The sequence below is a fragment of the Amphiura filiformis genome, chromosome 10 (genome assembly GCF_039555335.1).
Source record: "Amphiura filiformis chromosome 10, Afil_fr2py, whole genome shotgun sequence".
NCBI lineage: Eukaryota > Metazoa > Echinodermata > Ophiuroidea > Amphilepidida > Amphiuridae > Amphiura > Amphiura filiformis.
In genome coordinates, this window is record NC_092637.1 from 40,647,528 (window position 1) to 40,659,269 (window position 11,742).

At 38.8% G+C, this 11,742-nt stretch overlaps 1 protein-coding gene across 1 annotated transcript in view; it reads right to left on the reverse strand.

Annotated features, from left to right (window-relative positions):
- LOC140162858 (uncharacterized) overlaps positions 1-10,042 on the reverse strand; it is a 40,184-nt gene extending 30,142 nt beyond the window's left edge. Inside the window, exons 1-2 of the mRNA XM_072186164.1 lie at positions 9,873-10,042; positions 737-1,105 (exon numbers count right to left, since the gene is read on the reverse strand). Coding sequence (XP_072042265.1) covers positions 737-1,105; positions 9,873-10,032 — 529 coding nt within the window. The 5' untranslated portion in view covers positions 10,033-10,042. The remainder of the gene's footprint in view (positions 1-736; positions 1,106-9,872) is intronic.
- Positions 10,043-11,742: the final 1,700 nt, after the last annotated feature.

Here is an 11,742-nt window from a genome sequence, read left to right on the forward strand (position 1 = left end):
TCTACTAGTCACCAAAGAAGCTAGATGATGAAAAATAAATTTGGGATCTTGTTGGCGCATCTTTTTGTGATGCAGTATAAACCCACATTGTGCTGCTCGTCATTTTTGACCTCCACATTAATTGCTCAATGAGGCTACGTCAATTTCAAAAATTGGATTTACTGTTTTAGTGCGCAACTGTTTTTCTTGATTTTTAGTTATGTAACCATTTGGTGCTTCAAAAATATGCAAAATGCAGGTTGGGATGATGGCGCAAGATGTTATGCCCCTCCAAAGTTTGTCATTTGTAAACTAGGCTCAGAGGGGTTGAAATATCAAGATTTTTTCCGCCAAACGAGGGCCTTGTGCATTGTTGTTGGTGTTAATATGTACCAATATGATTTTTAGATACAATTTTTTTTGTATCACAGTGTGGTTCATAATAAGGAAGACTGGCTCGTAACCCTAGACTGAGCCATATTTTGTAACACGGACTACCTCAATTATAAACGTCATATATGTATAGCTCTATGATACATATGGGGTCAAAGGTAAACTTTCATTACATATTGACTACCCTCGCATAATAGGCCTACCTTTATACAGCGTTAGGTTAGGGAATTTTGGGGTTTGTTTTACTCATCAGCATCAGTTTGGCGATTTATTTTTGCCTCAATAGTAGGATAAGGTTGGGTTTTTTTTTTCAAACTCCCACCCACTAGAAATCAAATGGTGCGATCCTTATGATACCACTCACCTTCTATGCAATGCACCCCAACATCTTCGTTGTGCAGGCACTGGTATGGCTTGACGGAATTTCCTGCTGATGAACTAAGTATTGAATCATCCCCATCATAGTTACAATCGTCGACCGTATTCCCAGAAGCAGGACAGTTCGTTATATTTGCAATCTTCCCTGTACCATCTGCCCATGGACCATCATATACAGGTACAGCATGGTCGGTAGAATGGCCGAGTTGTCGACAGATCACTTCAGCCTCATCGAGTCCAAATCCGTTATCGCATACCGTATACCACTGATCTATATAAAACTCCAGTCTACCAATTCGAGCGTTATCCCCACCTACAAGTTGCACATCACCCGGCTCCGGGGTACCCGAGGCTCCTGTTGAGGCAGAAACATAAGCAAACGAATATTAAAGCAAATGAATACCGGTACACAATACAAACTTAAAATCACATTGTCATGTTTACTGTATTTAGAGTCATTAGTCATTAATAATAAGCCCCGTGGGGAAGGGTAAAATTGAAGGAGGATGGCAGGATTTTTTTGGCAAGCCGAGTGGGGGGGGCAAGCAATTTTGGAGAGCCGAGAGGGGGCAAACGATTTTTGGCACACATAATTCATGGGGCGCCTTTTAAATAAAACGCTCTAAAAAGGCTTAGGAAAACTTTGTTTATTTAAAAACTTTTATAATGTGCAATCCATGTAACATTTATCTTAATTACTTATGTATGTGAAGATGTGATTTTATATGTGAAAATAAAATAATCTGAATCTGAAAAAAACAGTAGACCTGCACGGAAACGTCTAAATATGCAATTGTCCATGCTCGCTACACTCGCAATATATCCGGGGTGACGCGACGGTATGTGCTTATAAAATAGGTCCCCTCTTTTGAAGTCGACTATACCCGATGGCCCCTTTTTTAAAGTCATACCCGATTACCCTTTGTTTTGCGGCTACCCAATGATCTCCCCTTTTTCTAAAATGGCATAATCAAAATGCCACAAAATAATGCAGAAACTTTAATTCTCGTATTTCAGCAAATTACATTTTGTATTGAAAATTTGGAACAAGCAGCAGAATTTTGCTCCATTTTTTCAAAATTTTCTACCCGATGATCCTTTTTTGAAATCTTATACTCAATGACCCCCTTTTTTCAAAATATTATACCCAATGACCCACTTTTTCATTTTGTTTGTACCCAATGACCCCCTTTTTAAAAACAACGTTTTATACCCGATATTCCCTACCTATCGAGTCGTCAGGCACAAACCCGTCACTTCTAAGTGTCCCAACCCCACCCCCGGTATCTAGTCTATTTAAGGTTTGCAAATTGACATCCCAAAAATTTGGCATGTGCAAAGGGGGCAAAGAATTTTTGACAAGCTGGAGGCTCAATTATTGCCCAGCCCCTTATTACGAGCAGGTCGGCCCCCCTTCAAGAACGGGGCTAGCTATATAATTGCCCTGCCCCCTCACCATGAAATCCTACGCACACCACCAAAAAGATTAAAATAGCATTATGATATTATGAAATCGGGTTAAATAAATTACGATTCAGTATGCAATACCACATTATCCGTACCACCTTAAGGCGAGTCGGAACATTCAGGGCATATTTGTCCCAGTTTGGGTTATTATATGTTATTGGAAATGAGTCGAGGAAGCCGCTGGACACATTTATATTTTCCATACGTATTGCAGTTATTCAGTTATGGCAAATAACACGTCAAAACGAACGTTTTTGCGAGAGCAGTAACTATGCGAGTTAAAACAGACGAGTTAAAAAAAGGCGAGTTGAAGAAAAGCGAATTAAAAGGCGAGTTACCCCCACAGATATTTTTGTCAATTACCCCCCACGAAGTATAACTTCAGCTAAAGGCGAGTTACGACAAAGCCATCAAGTCCCATCGGCGAGTTACGACAACACCATCAATGCATCATGTACCATCGGCGAGTAACAACACCATGTCCCATCGGCGAGTTAAGACAACACCAACAAGTTCCACCGCCGAGTTACGTCAATACCATCAAGTCCTGCAAGCGCCTGAGTTACGACAACACCACCAAGTCCTGTAAGCGAGTTATAGCAATGCCGTCAAGTCACACCGGCGAGTTACGGCACCACCATAAAATCCCTCAACAGGGCTAGTACATAAATCATGATGATAATGAAAGAAACTATATAAAGCATTATTTTGATATTTTAGAATATTTATATAAATCATAACTCGCCAATAAGACTTGCTGTAAAAAATCTTAACTCGCTTATGGGACTTGTCGTAACTCACGTACCGATGGGACCTGTCGTAACTCATCGGCGGGACTTGACGAAAAAATCCTAACTCGCCGGCGGAACTTCTCAGCAGGGGTCACTCAGGGTAACTAATCTAACTCGCCATTCTAACTCGCCGAAGTTCATCTAACTCGCCCATTTTTTTTTAACTCGCCATTTACCTGTCCCCCGTTTTGCTATTTGCCCAGTAAATGAATTAGTCTGCGCGATGTGAATTAATTTGTCCAACGCATTTTCCGTCTTGTGGCTCCACAATCATTCCGATATACATTGTGCATCCAAGCATATTAAACAGTGAATTGAAAGCGCGCGCATTCAAAGTGGAAACCTAACTTCACAAAGTCAAAAAATTATTCTCCTCATTTTTATGTTTCATTTATCACAGTTTAATTATTTTTATTGTTCGAAATGTTAAGGAATATACCAAAACAAATCGATGATGTCCTATATAAACGTTTCGTAGGCCTACTAGCTTCGTTTCTCGGCCGACCACCTCCCTTCCTAGATCCTACCAGAACCGTTATCCTGAAATGTTGCAAAATTTGGACCGTGGGTCCTATATTCAAAGGTACCGTACGGAGTACAACGTTAGCAACTATCTTAAACTGTTGTGATTTGGTAGTTCACAGCATCTTGCGAATGGTTGTGAGCTTTGGAAAAATTGCATTGATCATTTCAGTTTATTCGCTACTTGCACGGTTCCGCCATTATGCACTATGTGCGGGAGAGCCTCGAACTGGCAGCATACATGAAAGGAAGAATTATGTAACCTTACACAGAACGTTATGACTAGTTCAATTCCCATTCATGTATGCTGCCAGTTCGAGGCTCTCCCGCACATAGTGCATAATGGCGGAACCGTGCAAGTAGCGAATAGCGAGTGTGTAGAAGAATTAAAAATATCACAGATATACTTTTGTAGGTCCCGTGGAGTTGAGTTACGTTGTAAAGAGGGCTGAAACAACAACACTTTTGTAAAGCGTACCGGTACATACAGGTGGTGGGTGACGCCATGGGGTGCTAACGGGTGCTAACACTACCATGGCTAGGCGTACAGTACGCGTCCAAACTGTCAATCATCGGGGGTCAATCACCTCGAGCTTGACAACGATGATCTAAATGGACTATCGCCAAATCTTACGTGTAGGCGCGAAATTAAAGCCATATTATAACATTTGCTGAAAAGGACGCCCTCAAAAAAAATTTAAATTCAGGTTTTTACACGATTGTAACTTCCTTTAGTAAACAAAGATTCTCTGCAAAAATCAAGACTTTAGGTGCTGTAGTTTTGTCAAAATCCGAGATTTTCAATAAACTGCCGGATTCGGCGTTTTATTATTACAATAGAAATGTTACTCGAACGCGTATGCGATGTCAACACACCCCTACGTACACGGCGTGCGGGACACACACAGACACGCCACAGGATCGTACCATATTACAACCACCGGCGCATTGGCGCTAGTTGTAAATTCCAATTGTCTTTGCTTTACCTCACTTGTTTGGCTCAAAATTAAAAGGGGACATATCTGACAGTAAATGCTAACATTTTATTGAAAATGAATACTAATCTATTTTTAAAGAAATGTTATAATGTGGCTTTAACCTTAAGGCTTTAAGGTTAAAGCCACATTATAACATTTACTGTTGAGGACGCCCTCACTGATTTTTAAAATTCATTTTTTACACGATTACATTGTACTTTATTTAACCAATATACCCTGCAAAAATCAAGACTCTAGGTGCTGTAGTTTTGTCAAAATCCGAAATTTTGAATAAAGTGCCGGAACCGGCGTCTTATTATTACGATGGAATTATTAGTCGAACGCATTCCACGATGTTCATAACACACAGTACATACACGGCGTGCGGGACGGTGAACTACACAACAAAGGGTCGTACCATAACATGACCGAAGGAGTGGTACGTATTGGCGACATACGCGCTGGTAGTATATTCCAATTTTCTTTGATTTGCCGTAGTTGTTCGTCTCAAAAATAAAAGGGGATATCTGACAGTAAAAACTAACATTTTATGGCAAAGAAATGCTAATCTATTTTGTATGATAATGTTATAATATGGCTTTAATTTTTGTGATTGAAACAGTATTTTTCTTGTATAAATATTGGCCTGGATATTGGGATTGTTGGTCGATTTGATGTATTATTAAATTAAGTTAATGGATGCGTTAAAATATATTAAAACAGCTGTCCAACATTTGAAAAAATGCACTGTAGCAGGGTTGGCGTGGATGCAGCAAGCCGCGATTTTACGGGTAATTTTCATTACTTATAAACGCGGAGCACGGACGCGTTGCAGCCGGTAGTGTTTTTATTACTTTTTATATAGAGTGACACTTCCCAATCTTATTTATTCCCTGCGAACATATCATAGGGTTACCCTTATACTAGTATCACTATTGATGGGTTGATAACGCCGGTATACCGTGACGTTCGCCTAATTAATGGCGCTATGGGCTCCCCTGACATAACTGGAATTTTAGACAAACTAAAAGTGCCCTCCCATAAAAATCCCACCAGCAAATAAGGGCACATACCCTTAATTCTTGTTGGGATTTTTTTAGGAGTGAGCTCTCTATTTGTACATGAAATTTACCCCCAAGTCAAAGGAGCCCAGGGGCGCCATTGGGCGAACGTTTACGGTATCATAACTAGTGACCCAAGTACACCCGCGGGGGCCACCTATACTGATTTCTTAAGGGGACACTCCAAACCAATCATCTGAATAACCAACTTTGGTCAGATTGTGTAACCTAATTTTTACGCAGAAAAGTCTGTTCATTGAACGGACTTTGACAAAAGTACAGTACCTAAAGTCTTGATTTTTGCAGAGAATCTTTGTTTACTAAAGTACATTAGAATCGTGTAAAAACCCGAATCAATTTTTTTTTTTTTGAGGGCGTTCTTCTCAGCAAATGTTATATGGCTTTAATGGTGCGTACTACGCAACGGCGCTCTAATGATAAAAAATAATCTTCTCTTATTTATCCACTATCTGATTCTTAATATTTACATATTAATACCTGCATATGGATGGATTCAGTATTTCTAACGTTCTAAAATTCTAGCTATTCAATTGTCTCTCACTTCAATGGACATGGTGAATACAAATCGTGTCCATCGAGGTCGCATCACTGAAGTCATGAATAGATTACGTATAATTTGTCTTGTTCTCAGAAAACCTATGGCGCCCTAATAGTACAGCAAGATAATGTAGAGTAAAATTAATGTAAACCGGTATGATAGGCCTATTTTAGATCGGAGTTAAAGGGCCTGGTCATTATGATTAGATGGAGAAGATATTCTCTGGTATATCCAAGTTATGGACATGCTTTCTACTGAGAACTCTCAACCAGTAGCGTGCGCAGGTTTTTCAAAGTTCGGAGGGCGCGGGTCTTGATTACCCCGACTGTTCTGAAATTTCCGGCTGGATTCGCTAGTTGTAATAGCTAATTTACCCCCCCTTGCAGGTGGTGTGGCCGCATTGCATTCTCTAAATTCAGTAAATTTTCATGTCAACCGTGTAATTGAATGGGATTATTTTGAAATTTTAAAACGCTTGAAATATCACAAACAAATAGGCCTATGTTGATAAATAATATAAATACAAGCTAAAACCGTTGGGGTTCGATAATGAACCCCACAAAACTAACCGACTATATTGGAAAATGCCATACGGCCGGGCGGTTTCACAAGTTGCCGGCTCGATCATGTCATCCGCCGCCTGCCCGATTGAGTACATTTCCCGCCCGGGATTTCCAGCGACTTTTTGACAACAGTGGGGGTGGCACCCCTCCCCGGCCCCACACCCTTTGCGCACGCCACTGCTCTCAACATGATTATAGTCGCCATCTTCTCATGTATCTATGAGAAGATGGTGACTGTTTTGGTTTTTCACGCTTGAAATGGCGTGTAACCCCGGGGGGGCCACTATAGTGTCAAGAGGGGGTATCAGGCGCGTCCGAGGACTCTCAAAAAGCACCCTAAACAAGTATTTCCGAGACTGAAATTTCCCCCCCTAAACAAGTAGATAAGTTGCACGATTTGCTACCCTAAACAAGTAGTTGTCTTTTCCCCAACCCTAAACAAGTAATTGATGCAATTATTACCCCTAAACAAGTAAACACACAGAACCCAGGCGGCGAGTGTCATGATATAGGGCTAGCAATTTCTGGCAAGCCGTCTGAATTTTGAGCCATGCAAGTTTACGTGGTGCTAAAGCTTACCTCAAAGTTCATGCAGTATGTCCAATATTTTCAAGATTTTTGGGCCAATAATTTCCCCTTTTTGGATCACAGGTCCAACCCTTTTTATTGAAATATTGTAGAATTTATTCTTTGGGATTGTGATGTACCCATATCTCCACATATCCAAGAGACTTTGAACTGCAAGTCCAACGCAAATTACGACCATGGCGATTGCAAACCACACATTGAAGTTGGAAGAAGACGGCAAACACGGCCAGATTAGCTTGGTTTATTTCGTCTCGATTTAAAACATCCTAGAGCATTAATTATACTGGATTTAGTGGTAAACCCAACCAAAATCCTGAAACTCATTGATTTATATTTTAAGAAAGCCAAATTATTCAATCGTTGTGTTTGTAAATACCCCGGTAAAATTTCACACATGTCAAAAGTTCATTGACACAGCTTAAATACAAACCTAGAAGTTTGTGGTTGCTTTGATGCTCCTTTAGACCATGTTCCGATCAAATTTTCTGGGCTGGAAGCCACCAAGACTATGAATATTAATGAGTTTAAAGAGGTTCGGCCAATCGGAAATCCTCTTATATTTTTCCTCAAAATTTATTGACTCCACAGTTAAGAAAAAGCATGCTGATTGGTTGTATATTCTGAACAAGTTGTGACCTCGTCCGGGGACCTCGTGTTTAGTATGCTAGCTGGGCCAGTATAGGGATCTGTCATCTCTGACAGCTAAAAGATGGCTTTTAACTGCTTTTGGGGTGTAGGAAGAAGACACTTTCCTTTCACTTTTCATGAATGACTGAAAGCACAAAATCCCAAACTTGGCAAAACTACCCTAAGTACGTATTGAGCTCCAAAAACATACCCTTTTACACCAATTTTACATGAATTTGATGTACCATTCACGTTACGCACGTAACGTACCCTAGTCTGAAAAAATACCCTTTTTACGTGAATTTACGGACGCGCCTGATACCCCCCTCACCATTACAGTGCCCCCCAAAACAAAAACAAAAAGCTCTCATGTATGTATGTATCTATAGAAATGAATAGGCTACATAATCAACAAGCACACTGGCAGGAGCTACTGGCTCAACTTTAAGGAATGCTGCCCGCGCAGTGTTGGAATTTCGAAAGTAGATCGGCTAACCTGATCAAGGGTGTAGAGAACAACTCATTTCGGTATTGAAAGCTTTTGAAAAACTTTCCCCCGCCTAACTGTCTAGGCCCTGAACAATAATACATGAACATTAATATACTTTACCGCTTTCGGCAGCGAAAGAAACACCACCACTTCGGCGGTGAAAAAAAATCTTGACCCCAACTTCCAGCACCCCCACCCACCCCAAAATCAAATAGTGCGTCCCTTAAATCATGGATGCTTAAATAGTATGACACAAACATAATCTATTGAACAGGGTGTGTCAATATTGTTATTATGCTAAAGAATTGATTATGGTAATGATGCGCAGGGAACCGGGAAAGTGTCACAATGGGATTGCGTAACATGGATTTGCAATTCTATTATTAGGGTAAATAAATCTGAGACTTTTTTTATCGGAAAGTTAGTGGAGCATAGAACTATGGATACACGTAGCAGATAAGGGATAGGTCACAATTAATATATATATACTTTGATGCCTTGTGACTTGTGGTTACAGTGTGTAAGGGACGCATCATTAGGGGGGGGGCAAAGTAGTTTAATGAAGAAAAATCATGTCTCGCCATTTGAACAAAAAAAAAATTACTCCACCTCAGAACAGAAAAAAATTGGTGTTAAGGGTGAACAAAAATTAGAAGAAAAATTAATTATTATGAGCAATCTTAGTTTTTTAATAGCAGATTTTCTCGCGGTTTGCGTGAATTTGGTCCATTTTTCATCATAGGTCTACAATATTTTAGCTTCAAATTGGTAGGCCTATAAGTCTTTTGTGTGCATTTTATTCATGAAAAATTATAAAGTCCACCCTATGTCAAAAAGAAATCTATGCCATACTCATGTGAGCCATATACGTGGGATGGATATGATGTGGATATGTTTTAGTGAGTAACCCAATACATGAGTTTTTTGAAGAAAATAGGCCTAATCCATAGAAATGGATCAATGCCCATGAATGTATTTTAACTTAAAATTAATGATTTTTTTTCACGGCATGCGAGATTTAGATGCTACAAAATTGTTAAAAATAGGGAACTTTACTATAGGGAACTTTACTATTTTGAAAAAATGGCTTACCGAGGAGTAAAAAAAATGGTGCGTCTCTATAAAGCAGAGACTACTCGCCGCTTCGCAGCTAGCTCGATGTCGCGGCATCGCCGCGCCGGCGATCGTGAGTAGTCTTTGACGAGACTAAATTCAGCATACCCAAATTTGAACAATAATAAGTTGGTTGCTCTGCTTTTACGCAATCTTAAGCACATTATGATATTTTCAAAATAGAACCAGTCCAGTATACCCCCGTCATCCATAGTTGAAAAACACTTTTATTGCTGTTAAGATTATGCCCTATATTTTTTCAACTTATTTGAAAAAAAAAAAAAAACACCAGACAAGTGAGAATTTTCCAAGTACGAGAAATAAAGTAAGCATTACTTTGAATATTATTAATATTATTACATACCTGTAAAAAACAGGACTGCCACAGTGGCTACAGCTAACAAAATACGTCCGTCCATCTCGAATGGCAAGCAGCAAAATGGGTAGGGCACTGAAGAATCCAAATACAATGAACCCTCTCCATACACAGATGAACAAATACTATGGAGGAGTCCGAATGCCATGCAAATGAGCCTAAGTGCTCATCTTCTCTGAGCATGTGATGTGCAGCCAAGCAAAGTTAGCCCAAAGGACAGCGTCGTTTTGCATGATACTTTGCATAACAAGGGTCATTATTATTCTTTAGTATGTGTATGACTTACTCTGATGACGACTATTATTTAAATATTGTGAAGTCTATATAGGTATTGTTGGTAGAAGCAATTTCGTTATCTAAATCAATATATTATTGAAAAATAACATTATGTTTTGCAAAAGTTCGTTTTACAAATCATATACTTCGAAACATTGCTTGGTTTATTAATGTTGCGAATGAGTTATCTCTCTAAATGTAAAAGAGTGAAAAACTCACTCCCAAAGAGTGATTCACTTATAAGACCACTCAAAAAGGAGTGAAATGTGTTTTTAACTTTAGAACCACTCAAAGAGTGAAAACCACTCTTTAAGAGTGAATTTTAACTCTTTCAAGGAGTTAAATGAAGGACAACTCTAAAAATGTGTTGTCCTTCATTTTTAAATGAAACTCCTTGAACGAGTTGAAATTCACTCTTAAAGAGTGGTTTTCACTCTTTTTTTTTTTTTTGTTAAGTTTAAAAAACACATTTCATTCATTTTTGAGTGGTTTTATAAGTGAATCACTCTTTTGGGGAGTGAGTTTTTCCCTTTTTTACATTTAGAGAGTATACGTTTTACAAAAGTGTTGTTGTTTCGACCCTCTTTACAACACATTTCAAGAACCCTAGGTCCTACTAAAGTATATCTGTGATATTTGAATTCTTCTACACACTCGCTATGAAATGATCAATTTTTACAAAAGATGCTGTGAACTACCAAATCGCAACGAATGTTGTCCTCCACACCCTTATGATTACATAGACATTTAAATTGTTGGTCTAAAGTATAAAATAAAAGTATACATATTTAGAATGGCAAAGACTTGAAAAAGTTATCTGTGAGGTCAAATTTGGGCCAAAAAACGGGTTTTTTGGCCCACTTCTTTTTCGTTCAACGTAATCAACAATTTAGCGGATATGAGGCCCGAAAGTTTCCATAATTCCAGGGTTAAGACCAACCTTAATTGAGTAGGGATAACACTGATCAATTTCCCTTTTGTTTGAAGCAAATCGGACATACGGTTTCCATAATACATTCAAATATAGGCCTACTTTCTTCGTATCTTATTGTTTTTATCAATAATCAATATAGTTATTGAGCTAAAAGGAATGTAAAGATTCATTATATCATGGAAGACAGTGTTTAAGAATGAGAATAAAGGTACTGGTTTTAGCCACTGTCGTGTATCTATCGTCTCATATAATTATATATAATAATCATTATTTTGGGGGTAAAAAAACTCGGCTTCGCCTCTTCCATGATTATATGTAATAGTTGCCAATATTTTGCTAAAAATCAATGCATAAATGTTCATGGTACTTTTATTTTGCATACTTTTGCTCTGAAACTTGGTCAAAGTGTTACTAATATGTTCTAATGTATTATATAGTGAAGCCGACCCCTGATTTGCATATAGGCCTATTTGCGTAATTACTAGTAGTGAGTTAATTTGCTGTTGGTGGAGAATTTTTTGTGTGTGCTCATGTAGTAGGGGCCCCCGAAGGGGGTAAACTTCCTACCCCCTTAAGTGTGTCATTGTCCATGTTTGCATTTTTTGCATTTTGTGAAGAAATGAGAAAAAGAAATTGGACAAAGTGGTA